Here is a 19,251-nt window from a genome sequence, read left to right as displayed (position 1 = left end):
CGTAGTTACACCATTCTCTCTTTTCACCTAATCAGCGACCTGACTCCCCAGACCAAGCTACCGATCAGCAGCTAAGTCTTCTTTGCCCCTCCACTCACCGCCACGAAAGGAGCAACTGAAGGCAGGCAGCACCTTGCGGAGTTTAACTCCGTAACCAGGGAAACACTACTTCCGCTGACGTCACTACGACGACACGTGGATCCAAGATGGCGGCTGCGATGGTGAGTGAAGGAGGCTCCGGGAGCCGGAGATGGAGCGGGGCCCTCCGGGAGATCCCAGGACTTTCCGGCGTCCCATGCCTGGCCCGAGCCACCTCAGGGACTCCTAGTGCAGGCCTGAGGGACATCCCTGACAGGACTTGACTCCCCCAAACTCCCCCTCTCCGGCCTTTGCCCCGCACTCAGTCTTGTCAAGGCCCGAAGTTTTGGGGGAGGCACTGGGTCGGAGGAAAGGTCTCAAACACCGCCTCCGTCGGTTCCTATTCTAGCTTTGGTCTCCGCATCCTGTGACTCCCATTTCCCAGTTTTCACTTTCCAGCCCTGATCTCTCTGAAGAGCCCCCAGTTATTCCCACCTTCGCTCCTCCCTCTCACGTCCAGACCCTGCTCTCTCCGCCTCCCCACTGTCTTGACCAGTCCGCGGATACGTCCTCACCTCTGACCAACCTTCCAGCCCAAATACTGTGTCAGATCTTTTCCAGAGCCCTGTCTTCACCTGTACCCTCAGCTGTTCCCACCGCGCACTTGTCTTGACTGCCGATACCCGGAAGCATGCCTTTGCCCCCCCCCCATCCTCCATCCCCAGATTCTTCCCTAATCATTTCTCCTGTCTTCTCTCAACTCCCTGCCTCTCTCATAGGGAGCTTTTATCCCACTGGTTTTCAAACTTAACTGTGCATAAGACTCGGGGTGTGTGCTTGGAGGTTGTTAAAAATGCAGTTTCCAAAGATTCTAATTCTTTAGGGCTAGATGATGCCCAGGAATCTGCACTTTTATTAGCACTGTAGCGATTATGATCGAGATGGTCTGTAACTACGTTTCGAAAAACACTGTACCAGCCCCGCCTGCCCCCCTCCCCTTCCCGTGCCCCTACAGGATGAAGCCTGTGTGTGAATAAGGGTATGTGGATAAGCTGTGCCTGGAAAGTGGGTCAGAACTTGCTGGCTTCTGGTACAGAACGCTGGAAGTAGATCTATGAAGGACTGGCCCTTTCTTCTTCCAGAAGCTCGGCTCACATTCTGCTTGTCAAGAGACCAGAACCAAAACTAAGTCACTTAGTCCAGAGTGATTGTCTGGGTGTTCCTGTATGTTGCTTCCTCAGCAGATAATTGCATCCTGGGAGTGCACACAAAGGGCATTTGACTTTAGTAAAGAAGATTGTTGTTTAAATTCTTTGGTGTTGATTTTCTCCAAACAAGGGTAGGATATTGGCTGATAACAAATTTCCCTCCTTCTGTTAACCAACTGATAAATTATCCTTTTTGTTTAATAAAGGGATTCCTTGTTTAGAACCTCAGAGGTCAGGTAAAAGTCTTCACAGTCTTGCCTGATAAAAATCCCCAAAGTGGTATGTTGAAACGCATTTTTTTTCTGGGCCACATTCAGAACAAGAATGGCATAAGAACTTAACAGGAAAAGTCACACCCGCTTTTACAAAAGTTCAATAAAATGGCATTTATTGCATTGCACTGGGAAATTCCTGCCCTGTTCTGAGGTTTTTAAGAGGTAATAAGTTAACATATTTCTGGTACACATTTATTTAATCAACAAATATTTGAGGGCCTGCTCTGTGCCAAGACCTAGAGATGTTCTGGTGAATTAGAGGGTCAAGGTCCCTACCTTCGTGGAGCCTTTCTAGTCTGAGGAGACAGGCAGTGAGTAAGTAAACAAATAGATGAACAAGGTAGTGTCAGGTAGTAGTAAGTGCTGTGAAGATGGCAAGGTGAAATGGTAGTGATTGGGGATGACAGGGTGATGCACCTGCTTTGCATTAAGTGGTCAGAGAAGTCTTCTCAGAGAAAGTGACATGAGTTGAGACCTGATTGACAAGAAGGAACTAGCAATGCAAAGAGTGTTCCAGGTAAAGGAAATGGCAAGCGTAAAGGGCCAAGGTGGGAAAGAGTATGTTTGAGGAACATAGAAGGCTGGAGGGACTGAAACATGGTGAGGAGTCAGGGTGTGGTGCAGAGAATGATACAAGAGGAAATGGCAGAGAGGCAGGAAGAGCTGTGTTTCTAGAAGCATGCCTATAATTGTGGTGGGTTGTAGTCTACAGTTTACAGTCTGTGGACTGCATTTTGAAAGACTGTTCTGTTAGGTGCTTCGCCTTCCCATCCTCTCCAGAACGTTACATTAAGGGAGCCGGCTTGTTCTCAGCCTGCAGAGAAACAATGGAAAGGAGTTTGGATTTTATTCTAAGGACAGTGGAAAGCACAGTGATTTCATGTTTGTAGTGTCACCTGGGAGTGTCGTCCTGTGCTTTCATGAATACTGTAACTGATTTCAAGAAACTGAGGATGTAATGTATACAGTGACCCACAGAGGCCATTTTAAAGAGTGCACGTGAGAAACTTCACGTTTGATGCAATGGTGAAAAGGCATGGAAGCAAGTTTATTACAGGGGGATATGTGTGACAGGCAGAGTGGGCAGATGGACTTGAGCTTGGTCTGTATTAAGCACTTTATTACACGCAAGTCAGAACAGTCCCCACACCCTCGTACACATAGGTTGTTGCACAGCTGTTGGGAATGGAAGTGTGTGGATCTGCTTTGGGGTATCTGGGTTTTGAGGCAAGTCATACAAGGAAAGAGGAAGTGAGCTAATAGATTCAGTGACCGTGGGAACATGCTGGGTTTTGGTTTATTCTTTTGTTTTGCAAGTTAGGGTTGTGGACGCAAGTTTCAAGTGGTATTTATGTGTTTCTCCCCCTTCCCCTCCTTAGTGATTTGTTCTTCTTCCCCAGGGGTTGGCTGCCACCTCCCAGGTCTGTGTTAGCACAATGGGGTTTCCTGAACTTCCTGCAGCATAGGAGTAGGTGGCTGGTGTAAACTGAAGCTCTCTAGTTTTCCTGCCTTCCTCCTGCCCTGGATTTAGACGACTCTATAAAGTTACAGGATACTGAGTTGATCTAGCTGGGTCTGAGGTGAGAAGCAGGCTCATGTCTCACTCCTTATGGAACTCTTGATCATATGGAATATGCTTTGGGGAATATTATTTTCATGGAACTTGGGAAATGTCCATTGAATGCATTTGTAGGCATCTCAGGAGTCTAGAAACCTCCATTTGGAGAATAAAACTCTGTGTATTTCTCTCACATAATCATTGTTTATACTGTTTGGGGTTTTATCTTTTTCCCTTTTTATTGGAATATAATTCATATACCATAAAATTCACCCTTTTAAAGTTTACAGTTCAGTGGTTTTTAGTATATTCACAAAGTTGTGTAACCTTCACTGCTATCTACTTCCAGAACATTTTCATCACCCTATAAAGAAACCCATTAGCAGCCACTTCCCACTCCCCCTTTCCCACCAGTCCCTGGCAACCACTAATATACTTTCTGTCTGTATAGATTTTTCTTTTCTGGACATTTCATATAAATGGAATCAAACAATATGTGGTGTTTTGTATCTGACTTTTTTTTTTTACATGGCATAATGTTTTCAAACGTCATCCATGTTGTAGCATGTATCAATATTTCATTCCTTTTTATGGTCAAATAATATTCCATTGTATGGATAGACCTCGTTTTGTTTATCCTTTCATCCGTTGATGGACTTTGGGATCGTTTCCACTTTTTGGCTGTTACGAATAACACTGGTATGAACATTTTGTGTACAAGTTTTTGCGTGAACATAGGTTCTCAGTTTTCTTGGGTATATACCTAGGAGTGGAACTGCTGGCTCAGTTCTCACTGTTTTGAGGTTACTTGGGTTTGATCCAGTCCAGAGGCAGGGGAATGGCCAGAATGACCTCAAGGTTCCTTTGAGCAGATGGAAGCAGTGCTAGCCAGTTCCCCCCCGCCCCCCGTCCCATCCCGCACTGGCCCCCCCAACCCAGTCAGAAGCACAGGAGCCGTTTTTAGTGGTGGAATCTGGATGATAGAGGCCTGGAACAAGAGGCAGGAGGCCTGGACTCTGCTACCAGTCCTGTGTGTGACAAGTTGCTGTCTCCCCTGGGCCTCACATGTGGATGGGCATCAGCCCATTGAGGAAAGAGCACTGGAGCAGGAGTCAGCAGCCGGAGCTTAGTCCCAGCACTGCCACTGATCCACCGTGTAGCCTGGGGCAGATTATTTTGGCTTTTTTGGTTTGTTTCAACACATGTCATATGTGAAATTAAGATTTAGACTTGAGGATTTCTAAAGTCTTGGTTGAAAATTTTGTGGTTTACAGTACTTGTATTTAAGGTGATTTTTGCTAATATGCCTATAAAATCAGATTGATTTTTATTTTTCATGACCATAATCCCTGTGGTCTTCCCAAGCGGCTGTCTGTTGGTTGTGTTGTCTGCTCTCTCGAGTTGCTCCACCTGGCACATGTTCTGCAGGAGTCACTGCGTCTTTGGAGCTGAGGCGCCGACACCAGGCCTTGGTACAAATGTGTTTCTCTGAGGAATCCCTTTAAAGGAGTGCCCTTAATCCCCTCAGGAAGTCCAGAGAAGGCAGAGATGGCATTAAGTTGCCTCTTGGTTTCTCTTTTACAACTTGGACAAAAGTTCCCCTTTGATCTCAGCATTAAAGAAGCAGGTCACAGAATGTTGGAGAAGGTTGAGTTTTGATCTCTGGGCACTGGCAGGAAGGTGGGAAGGACCCAGGATGAACAGGGCCATCTGGCCGTAGACGAATGGTAGGAGCCACCTACCACCCCAAACCTGCTTTGATCCCTGAACCATTTGCTGACACTGGTAGTTCCCAAGTGGGGCACGGCTGGGGACACTGCGACTTCTTGGTTCCGTCTCATTCCTCTTCATTGCTTCCTTCTCTGCCCCCTACCATGATTTCTCACCTATGCCCGAACATTAAACTGACAGACCTCCCAGGGTTGAAGTCTGAAGGTTTTGTATTCAGAGGCTATGCTAAATGCTACTAGCAGTTCTTAAAAAACAAAATCAAATCACAAATTGGAGCTGAATTCGTAAGCCAGTTTGGAAGGGAGTCTGGGTGTCCTGGCAAGTCACTTAACGTCTTTGGGCCTCAGTTTCTAATGAAGTAGATCAGATGCTATAAATAGACAGTTTATGGACCGCATCTTCATATGGATTTGATTGGGGTGGTGGGGGTGGAGGATGGAGATTGGCAGGCACAGGACTTTAAATGTTTTCTAATTAGTTGCCAATATTTAATAATTGGGAGATTTCACATTACAAAAACTCTAAAGTTTCATTTTTTCTTGAAAATTTGGGCCCAAGTCCCTCGTCAGGAGCATTCCCCATGCAGGACCCAGTTTGTCATTTTCTCTTCCACTCCCTCGTGTCCTGTTCCTTCCTTCACCATTTAGGTAACTTGCCTGGCCCCTCTAGGTGGTTGAACTTGCAACCCCTGAATGAGGTGGTCTCTATAACATTTTTCCTATTTTGACATTCTGATTCAAAAGCAATATGAAAAGGTGTGGTAATCCCCTATGTTACCTAACTTTGAAGGGGAGATTTCTGCTCACAAGATACATTTCAGTTGATAAACCATAGGCTGATCCATTATTCCGTCTAATCCTTACAAAAGCCCATTTTACAAATGAAGAAACTAAGGCTTGGTCTAAGGACCTGGGCTAGAATCTGACACTCTGATTGGTTTTATGACTTTGGTAAAACTATTTGCTTCTTTAAACCTGTTACTTTAAAAACATTTTTTTATTGTGGTAAAATAGACATAACATAAAATTCATCATTTTAGCTATTTTAAGTGTACAGTGGCATTAAGTACCTTCACATTATTGTGCAACTGTCACCACCATACATCTTTAAAGCTTTTTCATCCGGGCTTCCCTGGTGGCGCAGTTGTTGAGAGTCCGCCTGCCGATGCAGGGGACACGGGTACATGCCCCGGTCCAGGAAGATCCCACATGCTGCGGAGTGGCTGGGCCCGTGAGCCATGGCCGCTGAGCCTGCGCATCCGGGGCCTGTGCTCCGCAACGGGAGAGGCCACAACAGTGAGAGGCCCGTGTACCGCAAAAAAAAAAGAACAAAAAAACAAAAAACTTTTTCATCCGAATCGGTTTCCTTATTTTTACCTTTTTTTTTGGCTACATTGGGTCTTCGTTACTGCGCGCGGGCTTTCTCTAGTGCGGCGAGCGGGGGCTGCTCTTCGTTGCAGTGCGCAGGCTTCTCATTGCAGTGACTTCTCTTGTTGTGGAGCACGGCCTCTAGGTGCGTGGGCTTCAGTAGTTGTGGCACGTGGGCTCAGAAGTTGTGGCTCACAGGCTCTAGGGCACAGGCTCAGTAGTTGGGGCACACGGGCTTAGTTGCTTTGCGGCATGTGGGATCCTCCCGGACCAGGGCTCGAACCCACCTCCCCTGCATTGGCAGGCGGATTCTTAACCACTGAGCCACCAGGGAAGCCCGGTTTCCTTATTTTTAAAATGAGGATGATACTCTCCTCAAAGGATTGTTGTGATGATTAAATGAAATATGAGATGAACATGCCTAGCGCAAAGAGAGCTCTCTGTAACTTTCCTACTCCATGGTTTGAAGTCTTTAGGAGACGAACCATCTAAGCCTATTGCTTGGGCTAACTGAGAGTCCTTTTACAAATACCCAGGGGGAGAGGGAAGGTCAGTGCATTTTTTATGTTTTATTTCTGCACTTGCTAGCCTCAAGGTTTGGGTCTGGTTGTCTTTTGCTTGGTGAGGGTAGTTACTAGTTTCACCTGGACTTCCACAGCCTGCTGTGGGTTGTTCCCTACCCCCAAAGAACAGTTTTGAGTCTTTTTGTGTGTCTCTGCTCAACAGCTATTCTGTGTCTTTGGGCTCTGAAATAAAGGCTACATTTTCAGTCTCCTGTGGCTAATTTGGTTCTGGTTTGGTTTTTTTGCTTGTGTGATTGTTTTGGTTCATTTGTTTGTTTTTCTTCCTCAGGTCTTTAGCTGTCCTTCATGTGTGGTTGAATTCTTAGGGAGCTTTAACTGATTAGGTAACTGATTTCAGTTAACTGTTTGCAAACTGTGCCCCAAAGCCTTTTTCTTTGTTCTTCGCAGCCCTGGGGAGCAGTTACTGAGCAATCTTAAAATGGTGACTGTATCTTTAAAAAGGAAAAAGAAGAATCTAGCTTACTCTTAAGGGAAGGTGCTGCTTTTGCAGCGGGAAAGGCATGGAATAGAAACCAGGAAGGCTGTTCAGATTGGCCAGACTCTATCTCTAGGTGATGCTGTTTATGGGAAAGACGACTGTAAGGCAGAGGGCTCCAGAAAACAAAAGGTTAACTTCTGCCCACAGAGAAATATGAGTGAATGAAATAATTTTCAGTTCTCAGGGGAAACTTCCTATTTTCTTTGGAAGAAGTTAATTGTTCATACCTTTCAAACTGGGTGGTGCAAATTTGGGCGGGGGGTGAGGGGTGATTTTTGGTCCTAGTAGTCCTTCATTGGGCTGTTGTTTCGGAGAAAATTTTCTGCGTGCCCAGCCCCCAAGAATAAAGTAGATAGGGAGGGCAAGACCTTGATTCTTAGGCCTCTCGAGCTTTATAACTTTTCAGGTCACCCATATCTTTGCCAGTGATAGGGTGTTAGATTACAGCACAAGGGCTTCTAGATTGCCATCACCTTGTTCCTTGACATGCTGCCTTTGCAGTCTTGTGACTTGGAAACCAAGTCAAGCAAAATAACGTTGAATGGACTGGTTCACCTCTCCTAGGACTCTGCTCCTTTCATGGCTCTGAACTTGCAGCAGATGTTTCCTAAATACTTAATTGGCTTTTCAAACTGAACCTCATGTGAGAGTTCCTGTGGTGATCAATTAAAAATTAAAGGAAGATATAAAGGAATTTCCCAAGAAGCAGGTACTTTGCTTCTCCCTAATTTCCTTACAGAAATGAAATATGGGTCAAACATCCTCTATGAGGCTATCAGGGCTACAGAGGTAATTAAGTCAGATAATCACAAAAGTTGGAATGGGATCCAGTACAGGGGTCTTTATCAAGGGCCCGTGAACTTCTAGGTCCTTTGATCCTCTTGGAATCATACATCAGATTCTGCATTTCGGAGTGTTTTTTTCTGGGAGCAGCGTCTGTAGCTTTTTAAGATTCTTAGGGGGATTTGCAACACTTTCCCAAGATTAAGAATTACTGATCTGGTCTGGTTACCCACACACCTGGCTTCAGAATCTCCTCTGCATCATTCTTACCTTGTAGCTCCCATTTTCTGCACATCTTTGGGGGAACTTGCCCATGTATTTTCAGAGGCAGCCTTCCCCTTCTTAAAGTGTCAATGTATTTATTTTGAATATAGGTGATCCATATACTTGGGAAAAAGTATGAAAGCTATAAATGAAAAGAAAGTCACTCAGCTACCCCACCATCCATTCATCAGGTGTAGTCTTTGATTTTTAAAAAAATGTTTCTCCAGAACATCTTTATGCACATAAAACGTCTATTTTTAAAAACCTTTTGTTATAAAAATTTTCCAACATACACAAAAGTAGAAGAAATAGTATAAAGAACCTCTGTAACCCATTACCCAACTTCAGCAATTGCTATTATATTGCCAAACTTGTTTTGTCTATACCTCCCCCTAGTTGATTTTTTTTTCTTCAGGTTTTTGAAGGTATCATTTAACACCATAAAATTACCCATTTTAAGTGTACAGTTCAATAATTTTTCATATAGACTTATACAACCATCTTCATAATGACACAAAGTTTTAGACATTTCTGTCACCCCAACAAATTCCCTTACAGTCAAGGGATTGACACTTGCAGCCAATAACACTGTTCCCACAGCCAGCCAACCACTGATCTGCTTTCTGTCTCTATAGATTTGCCTTTTCTGGGCATTTCATGTAAGTGAAATCATGTAGTACATAGACTTTCACATCTGGCTTCTACCTAGCATAATATTTTTGAGGTTCATCCATGTTGTAACATGAATTGGTAGTTTTTATTGCTGAATAGTATTCCATTGTACAGCTATACTACATTTTGTTTATCCATTCACCAATTGATGGGTGTTTGGGTTGTTTCCAATTTTGGACTGTGGTGATCAAAGCTGTTAGGAACGTTCATGTGCAAGTCATTGTATGGACATGTATTTCCTTTTCTTTTGGGTAAATGCCTAGGATTGGAATTACTGGATAGTATGGTAAGTTTATGTTTAACTCTTTAAAGATACTGCCAAACTTTATATATTCTGGATGCAAGTCCCCTATCAGATATGTGATTTACAAAGGTTTTTCTCCTAGTCTGTGGCCTGTTTTTCATTTTCATTTCTTTTTTTTTGTTTGTTTTGCGGTACGCGGGCCTCTCACTGTTGTGGCCTCTCCTGTTGCGGAGCACAGGCTCCGGACACGCAGGCTCAGCGGCCATGGCTCACGGGCCCAGCCGCTCTGCGGCATGTGGGATCTTCCCGGACCAGGGCACGAACCCGTGTCCCCTGCATCGGCAGGTGGACTCTCAACCACTGCACCACCAGGGAAGCCTTTTTTTTTTTTAAATAAATTTATTTTTTATTTATTTATTTTTGGCTGCATTGGGTCTTTGTTGCTGCACGCAGGCTTTCTCTAGTTGTGGCGAGCAGGGGCTACTCTTCGTTGTGGTGCGCGGGTTTCTCATTGCGGTGGCTTCTCTTGTTGCAGAGCACAGGCTCTAGGCGCACAGGCTTCAGTAGTTGTGGCACGTGGGCTCAGTAGTTGTGGCTTGTGGGCTCTAGAGCGCAGGCTCAGTAGCTGTGACGCATGGGCTTAGTTGCTCCACGGCATGTGGGATCTTCCTGGACCAGGGCTCGAACCCGTGTCCCCTGCATTGGCAGGTGGTTTCTTAACCACTGCACCACCAGGGAAGTCCTCATTTTCTTAATGATATCTTTGAAGTATAAAAGTTTTAAATTTTGATGAAATTCAATTTATCAGTTTTTTAAAATATAGGTTGTGCTTTTGTATCTAAGACATCTTTGCCTAACCCAGGGGCACAGACTTTCTCCTAGAAGTTTTATCATTTTAGCTTATGTTTAGGTCTATGATCTATTTTTAGTTAATTTTTGTATGAGATGTGAGGTTCCTTTTGCACGTGGTTACCCAATTGTCCAAGTACCATTTGTTGAAAAGGCTATCCTTTCCCTATTGAATTGCTTTGGCAACTTTGTTGAGAGTCAATTTACTGTAAATGCAAAGATTTATCTCTAGACTTTTAATTTTGTTCCATTGGGGTTTTTTGGTTTTGTTTTTTAAAATTATTTATTTAGGGCTTCCCTGGTAGTGCAGTGGTTGAGAGTCCGCCTGCCGATGCAGGGGACACGGGTTCGTGCCCTGGTTCGGGAAGATCCCACATGCCGCGGAGCGGCTGCACCTGTGAGCCATGGCCGCTGAGCCTGCGCGTCCGGAGCCTGTGCTCCGCAACGGGAGAGGCCACAACAGTGAGAGGCCCGCGTACCGCAAAACAAAAACAAAACCAAAACAAAACAAAAAAAATTACTTAATTAATTTATTTTATTTTTGGCTGTGTTGGGTATTCGTCGCTGCGCACAGGCTTTCTCTAGTTGCGGGGAGCAGGGGCTACTCTTTGTTGCGGTGCACGGGCTTCTCATTGCGGTAGCTTCTCGTTGTGGAACACAGGCTCCAGGCGCGTGGGCTTCAGTAGTTGTGGCACTCAGGCTTAGTAGTTGTGGCTCGCGGGCTCTAGAGCACAGGCTCAGTAGTTGTGGCACACGGGCTTAGTGTATTACACGCCATGTGGGATCTTCCCAGACCAGGGCTCAAACCCATGTCCCCTGCATTGGCAGGCGGATTCTTAACCACTGCACCACCAAGGAAGTCCACGTTCCAGTGGGTTTTATGCTTATCCTTACCACACTGTCTTGATTACTGTAGCTTTATAATTGCTTAGAAATTGGTAGTGTAAATCCTCTAGTTTTGTTCTTTTTTGAAGTTGTTTTGGATATTCTAGGTCCTTTGTGCTTCCAGGTAAATTTCAGGGTCAACTTGTCAGTTTCAACAAAAAAGCCTACTGGGATTTTGATAGGGATTGCACTGAATCTATAGATTAGTCCGGGGAAAATTGCCATCCTAACAATATTGTCTTCCAATCCAGTGTGGAATGTCTCTCCAATTGTTTAGATCTTCTTTTGTTTTTCTTAGCAATGTTTTGTAATTTTCAGTGTACAAGTCCTTTTTGAAAACTTACTTCTAAATATTTTATTCTTTTTGAAGTACTGTGGATGGAGCTATTTTCTTTTCTTTTTTTTTCTTTTTTTGGTCACACCGTGCAGCAAGTGGGATCTTAGACTCCTAACCAGGGATCAAACCTGGTCCAGTAGTTAAGACTGCCAGGGAAGTCCCTGCAATATTTTCTTAATTTTATTTTTGGATTGTTTGTTGTTAGTGTGTAAAAATACAATTAATTTTTATATATTGATCTTGTAGTCTGTGACCTGGCTCAACTTGTTTATTAGTTCTAGTTGTTGTTTTGTGGATTTCTTAGGATTTTCTAGATACAAGATATGTGATCTGCAGATAAAAGCACTTTTACTTTTTCCTTTTAATCTGGATGACTTTAATTATTAGCTTTAGTGCACATTATTTGCATTTATAGAACCGTGTTGAATAGGAATGGGAAAAGTGGACATCCTTGCCTTGTTCCTCTTCTTAGGGGGAAGCATTCAGTCTTTCATCAAGTATGATGTTGGCCATGGGTTTTTCAAAGCTACCATTTATCTGATTGAGGAAGTTCTTTTTTATTCCTAGTTTGTTGAGAGTTTTTATCATGAATGTGTGTTGGATTTTGTCAAGTGCATTTTCTGCATCAGTTGTGATGATTGTATAGTTTTTGTCCTTTATTCTATTTATATGGTGTATTACATTATTTGATTTTCAGATATTAAGCCAACCTTGCATTCCTGGGCTAAACCCCACTTGGCCATGATGTGTAAACCTTTTTATATGTTGCTGGATTCAATTTGCTAATATTTTGTGAAGGATTTTTCTGTCTGTGTTCCTGAGGAGTATTTGTAGTTTCCTTTTCTTGTGATGTCTTTGGCTTTGGTACATTCTTTTAACAAATTTATTTAGACAAATGATATTATGCTATACATACACTGCTGTGCATCTTTTTTTTTCAACTTAATATCTTATGTTGGCAGTATTTCAATAATAATTCTACCTTCCATTTAAGTATATATTGTGCTAAATTGCCCTCCCCAAATTTACCTATATCTAGTGTATTCAGATTTTCTTTAAACTTTGACTCTGAAAGGTGAAAAGATGTCATTATTTTCATTTACAGTTTTTAGATTATGAATGATGTTGAGCATCTTTTTGTGTCTGACCATTTGAACTTTTAAACTGCCCATTCTTTTTTTTTTTTTTAATACTTCTTATTTATTTATTTATTTTTGGCTGTGTTGGGTCTTCATTGCTGCGTGTGGGCTTTCTCTAGTTGTGACGAACGGGGGCTACTCTTCTCTGTGGTGTGTGGGCCTCTCACCGTGGTGGCCTCTCTTGTTTCGGAGCATGGGCTCTAGGCGCGCGGGCTTCAGTAGTTGTGGCTCACGAGCTCTAGAGCACAGGCTCAGTAGTTGTGGTGCACAGGCCTAGTTGCTCCGCGGCATGTGGGATCTTCCCAGACCAGGGCTCGAGCCCATGTCCGCTGCACTGGCAGGCGGATTCCTAACCACTGCGCCACCAGGGAAGCCCTTAACTGCCCATTCTTATCCTTATGGGTTATTTGTCCTTTATTGGTTTGTAAGAGCTCTTGGTGTATTGAAGAAATTAGCCCTTTGTCAGGTGTGTGGGAAATATTTTTATTCAAATTGTCTTTTTCTTTTTCTATGGTGATTTTTTTTTCATTTTCTTCCTTCTTCCTTTATATTCTTTTTCTTAATAGCTTCTGGATTTTGTTTTCTTCTTAGAAAACTTTCCATGTCAAGATTGTTTAAAAGTATAGCTATATTTTCTTCTGATACTGCTCTTATTTCAGTTTCTACGTTGAAGTCTTTTCTGTCTTCTCCAATACCAGTTTGGATAGCTCTGTATTTTAATATTTAGTAGAACTAGTATGCCTTCATTATTTTTCTTTTCAAAATAATCCTGAAGTAAAGGATAAGTGTGAAACTGACTAGAGTGATTTGTTTGTTGGCAGTAAAGCATTGAATTGGGGGAGGGGCAAGGAAGACAAAGTATTGGAGAGGAAAAGAATTAGAGAGGGAGGGTAAAGGGAGACAAAAAGCAATTAATCTGTGCCATCAGGTTCTTCTTTGGATACCTCTAATCATGAGGTATCCAAATTATCTCCCAGCTTGGCTCCCACAGTGGGGACAAACTTCTGATCACTCAGCTCTGCCAGGTTTGGTACAGCTGGACTTCCTTTACTCTGCAGATAATTTGCTGTGTGAACACGTCACTTCCCCTCTCTGGCCTCCTGGATTACTTGACTCTGAGGTTCTTCAAAAGGTGTCTTTTTTTTTAATTTATTTATTTATTTTTGGCTGCGTTGGGTCTTCATTGCTGTACGGGCTTTCTCTAGTTGTGGTGAGCGGGGGCTACTCTTCGTGGTGGTGCATGGACTTCTCATTGCGGTGGTTTCTCTTGTTGCGGAGCACGGGCTCTAGGCGCGCAGGCTTCAGTGATTGTGGCACGTGGGCTCAGTCGTTGTGGCTCGCGGGCTCTAGAGCGCAGGCTCAGTAGTTGTGGCGCACGGGCTTAGTTGCTCTGCGGCATGTGGGGTCCTCCCGGACCAGGGCTTGAACCCATGTCTCCTCTATTGGCAGGCAGATTCTTAACCACTGCGCCACCAGGGAAGTTCCAAAAGATGTCTTTATGGAACCCAACTCTGGGTGGAACTTTGCCTTGTTTTGTTCAACCTTTAGGTTGCTTGGGTTGATGGAATGTCCCATATTTTCAAGGGAATCATGAATTTCTTGAGTTTTATGGGAGGTAATGAGGCTTCTGGTTCACTCTCCTCACTAGGGTAGGGATATCCCCTTTCACCTCCTTCCTTGGTCACCTCCTTCTCTCTGATTTGCTCATGGTTATGGCCTTTTCCTTAGCTAGATAACTCTCTTGTTGGAAGTTTCCTTAGATTGAGCATATATCTCCCTCCTTGCAGTGCACTCATTGGTCCTGCCTTCCGATGCAACCCAGAGCAAAGCCACTCTGCCTTATCAAGCACACACTCTGTGTACTTTACTTAATCCTTACCAGCATCATCACTCAACCACCCTGCCATGAGTTTAGTATTACTATTTTCTTATTACAAATAAGAAACCAGAGACTCAAAGAGTTTAAAAAACGTGCCCAAAGTCACACAGCTAGGAAGTGGTGGGTCAGGGCTTTGAATTCATATCTGTATGGCCCCCAAAGCCTGTGCTTTTTCCACTACACCAGTGGTTCTCAGAGTGTTATCCCAAGACAAGACCAGCAGTACCAGCATCTCCTGCGGACTTGTTAGAAGTGCAGATTCCCAGGCCCTGCTCCAGAGCTACTGAAATTCCAGGTTAGACCCAGGAATCTGTTTTAATAATCCCTCCTGGTGATTTCCTTGCCTGTTCAAGTTTCAGAACCACTGCCTCCCATTCTGCTTCCCCACCTGGCTGCTGCTTCTGTTCACATCTGACCAAGAATTTATAGGTAATTTCTCTAGGGCTGGATATTACTATGTCTCTGGAGCAGAAATGTGCTGCACACACACACCTTTCCCCCGAACACATACACACGTGGACTTGGTAACCAGAGTCATTTTTAAAACTGCAGATATGATGTATCTCTTTCCTACTTAAAGTTCTTCAGTGTCTCCCCAATGCACTAAGGAGAAAGCCCAAACTCCTCAGTGTGACTTTTGTGTGATGTATCCCTTACCCGTTTTCCAGTCTCCTGTCTACACAGACCTATTCATGCTTGCTACTCACGTGAACTAGAAATGTTGTCATCACCTGGGAGCTTGTTAGAAATACAGAATCTCAGGCCCCACCCCAGACCTGCGGAATCAGACTCTGCATTTTAATAAGCCCTCCAGGTGATCTATATGCACAGTAAAGTTTGAGAAGCACCAGCCTACACCTCACCTGCCATAAACCCCTTATGGTTGCCCCAGGCCTTCGTGCCTGTGTTTTGCTCTTTCTGGAACACTTCTCTCTTCCCTCTCCTTTCCCTTCAGGCCCTGGGTAGGCTTGAGTTCTTAGATCTGCACCCCATCCCTCTAAGACTGGGCTTGTTGCTGGTCCTGTGTACTTCTTAGCCTCTTAACTGATAGGACAAGAGACTAGGCCCTCCATAGCATCTGCATCTGGGACCTAGCATTGCCATTGGCTGATGACTTGTCTCTGTCCGCCAGCTGGCTGAAAGCTCCTCGTGGGTGTGCATTCTGTGAGGCTGGCACAGTGCCTGACATATAGTAGGTGTTCAATGTAGTGAGCTGATTTCTGTACTGGTTAGAGCATGGGCCTTGGAGTCAGACTGCTTGGGTATAAATCCTGACCCAACTAGTGTTATACCGCCTCTCTGAGCCTCAATTTCCTCATCTCTGAAATGAGAATAGTAAGAGTCTCTATCTCATAGGATTGTTGTCAAGATTAATTGATTAACTGGGTTATTGCATGAAAAGAACCTAGAAGTGTGCCTGGCACATAATCGGTATCCAGTAAATGTTAGCTGCCATTGTTATCATCTTTTAATGCAACTCACCTGCCTGAAAAGAGCATACCTGTTCCTGTACATTCTGATCTTGGGCAAGTTATATAATCTCAGGGTCTCAGGTTAATTGGCAATCATCTGGGAAATGGTGATAGAAATCCCCAGGTAGTTAGTTATAGTTGCCAGAATCGTGCAAGTCAGTGTTTGTAAAGTGCTTAGCACAAAGCAGGGACTTGGTAAATGGAAGGAAGGGACTGTTTGTGCCACAGTGCCTTGTACCTACTTTTAGGTGCTCAGTGACTCTGTGGCTTCTTGTTACTTTTTAATGTTGTTTTCCGCTAGGGTGAGTATTTTCTTTGTTGTTATGTCTTTTTGTTTGTTTGTTTTTTGTGTCTACTTGCTCCATTGGTTTGAGACTTTGGAACAAAAGGGTATTGAAGTCTTTCAGGATTTGCTTTTCATTCCTCTGCAACCTGAGCTCTCATGGAGCCCTTGAGTTCCCCAGGGCAGTGTCTCTCTGCTAAGATTGGAGGATTCTGTTTCAAAAGAACTGGAGTAACTTCTTAGATTTAATTGGCTTGATAACCATAAGAGATTGTAATCCTCTGCCCTGGCTTCACATCACATATCAGATAAGGCAAAAAGTCTGGACTCTGGCTTCCTAGGAAGGGAAATTTAGAACACATATATATTTAAAAAAATTTTATTGACGTATAGTTGATTTACAATGTTGTGTTAATTTCTGCTGTACAGCAAAGTGATTCAGTTATACATATATATATATTCTTTTTCATATTCTTTTCCATTATGGTTTAACACAGGATATTGAATATAGTTTTCTGTGCTATACAATAGGACCTTGTTGTTTATTCATCATATGTATAATACTTTGCACCTGCTAATCCCAACCTCCCAATCCTTCCCTCCCCCACCCTGCCTCCCCCTTGGCAACCACAAGTCTGTTCTCTATATCTGTGAGGAGTCTGTTTCTGTTTTGTAGATATGTTCATTTGTGTTGTATTTTAGATTCCACATATAAGTGATATCATACAGTATATGTCTTTCTCTTTTTGACTTACTTCGCTTAGTATGATAATCTCTAGATCCATCCATGTTGCTGCAAATGGCATTATTTCATTCTTTTTTATGGCTGGGTAATATTCCATTTTGTGTATATGTGTGTGTGTGTGTGTGTGTGTGTGTGTGTGTGTGTGTATACACAGATACACACACACACACACACACATGTATGTATTTGCCACATCTTCTTTATCCATTCATCAGTCGATGGACATTTAGGTTGTTTCCGTGTCTTGGCTGTTGTAAATAGTGCTGCTATGAACATAGGGGTGCATGGATCTTTTCAAATTATAGTTTTGTCTGGATATATGCACAGGAGTGGGATTGATGGGTCATATGGCAACTCTATTTTTAGTTTCTTGAGGAACCTCCATACTGTTCTCCATAGTGGCTGCACCAGTTTTCATTCCCACCAGCAGCGTAGGAGGTAGAGCACATATATTTTTGATTAGCAAGAAATAATGATGTTAACTGTGGGCTTTTCATTCGTGGCCTTTATTGCATTGAGGTAAGTTCCTTTTATACTTTTTTTTTGAGAATTTAAATCATGAATGGATTTTTTTTTTTTTTTTTTTGCCTGCATTGGGTCTTCGTTGTGCGCAGGCTTTCTCTAGTTGTGGCGAGCAGGGGATACTCTTCACTGCAGTGTGCGGGCTTCTCATAGCAGCTGCTTCTCTTGTTGTGGAGCACGGGCTCTAGGAGTGCAGGCTTCAGTAGTCGTGGAGCGTGGGCTCAGTAGTTGTGGCTCGTGGGCTGTAGAACACAGGCTCAGGAGTTGTGGCACACGGGCTTAGTTGCTCCGTGGCATGTGGGATCTTCCTGGACCAGGGCTCAAACCCGTGTTCCCTGCATTGGCAGGTGGATTCTTAATCACTGCTCCACCAGGGAAGTCCATGAATGGATGTTGAACTTTGTTAAATGTTCTTTCTGTGTCTATTGAAAAGATTATGTGATTTTTTCTTTCGTTTTGTTAATGTGGTTTATCACATTGATTGATTTGCATTTGTTGAACCATCCTTGTATCCCAGGGATAAATCCCACTTAATCTTGGTGTATGCTCCTTTTAGCAAGATGTTAAATTCAATTTGCTGGTATTTTATTGGGGATTTTTGCATCTGTGTTCATCAGGGATATTAGCCTATAGTTTTCTTTTCTTGTGGTATCTTTGTCTGATTTTGGTATCAGGTGATGCTGGCCTCATAAAATGAGTTTGGAAGTGTCCCCTCTTGTATTTCTGGAAGAGTTTAAGGATTGGTATTAACTCTTCTTTGAATGTTTGTTAGAATTTACCTTTAAAGCCATCTAGTCCTAGACTTTTCTTTGTTGGGAGGTTTTTGATTACTGATTCAGTCTCCTTTTTATTCAATTTGTTGACCTATAATTGTTCACAATAGACCCTTATGATCCTTTTTGTTTCTTAGGCATCTGTTGTAATGTCTCCTCTTTTATTTCTCATTTTATTTATTTGAGTCTTTTTCTCCTTAGTGTTGCTAAGGGCTTGTCAGTATTTTCAAAAAACCAACACAGTTCTGGTTTTTTTTTCCCTATTTTTTCACATTCTCTTTTCAATTTATTTCTGCTCTAATCTTATTATTTCCTTATTCTCCTAACTTGGGCTTAGTTTGTTCTTTTTCTGGTCCCTTGAGATGTAAAGTTGGGTTGTTTGTTTGAGGGTTTGTTTTTTTTTTAATGTAGGCATTTATCACTCTAAACTTCCTTCTTAGTACTGCTTTTGTTGCATTTCGTAAATTTTGGCATTTTTTTTTCTTTTGTTTAAGGTACCTTTAAAATTCTTGTTCAACTTCCTCTTGATCTAAGAGGGTGTTGTTTAGTTTTCACCTATTTGCAGGTTTTCCCATTTTCTGCTGTCATTGAGTTCTAGTTTCATTCCTTTGTGGTCAGAAAATATACAGGGAATGATTTCACTCTTTTCAAATTTGTTAAGACTTGTTTTGTGACCTAACATGTGGTCTGTCCTGGGGAATGTTTCATGTGCACCTGAGTAGATGTGCATTCTTCTGCTGTTGGGTGGAAGGTTCTATATATGTCTATATATATAGGTCCATTTGGTCTGTAGTGTTGTTCAAGTCAGCTGTTTAACAGTTTTCTATCTGGATGTTCTATCCAGTATTGTAATTGGGATATTAAAGTCTCCTACTATTATTGCATTGCTGTCAATTTCTCCCTTCAGATCTGTCAATATTTGCTTTATATATTTAGGTGCTCTGATGTTGGGTGCATATATATTTATAATTATTTTATCTTCCTATTGAATTGACCCTTTTGTCATCATATAATGACCTTCTTTGTCTCTAGGCACAGCTTTTTTTTTTTTTTTGGCGGTACACAGGCCTCTCACTGTTGTGGCCTCTCCCCTTGCGGAGCACAGGCTCCGGACGCGCAGGCTCA

At 42.9% G+C, this 19,251-nt stretch overlaps 1 protein-coding gene across 1 annotated transcript in view; it reads left to right on the top strand.

The window, feature by feature from the left end:
* Positions 1-19,251, top strand: part of TM9SF4 (transmembrane 9 superfamily member 4) — a 56,733-nt gene continuing 37,482 nt past the window's right edge. Inside the window, exon 1 of the mRNA XM_079945752.1 lies at positions 1-221. Coding sequence (XP_079801878.1) covers positions 207-221 — 15 coding nt within the window. The 5' untranslated portion in view covers positions 1-206. The remainder of the gene's footprint in view (positions 222-19,251) is intronic.

This window comes from Stenella coeruleoalba, assembly GCF_951394435.1.
Source record: "Stenella coeruleoalba genome assembly, chromosome: 15".
Lineage (NCBI taxonomy): Eukaryota > Metazoa > Chordata > Mammalia > Artiodactyla > Delphinidae > Stenella > Stenella coeruleoalba.
Note: the sequence above shows the minus strand (reverse complement) of the source record. Positions and strands in the feature narration are given on the sequence as shown.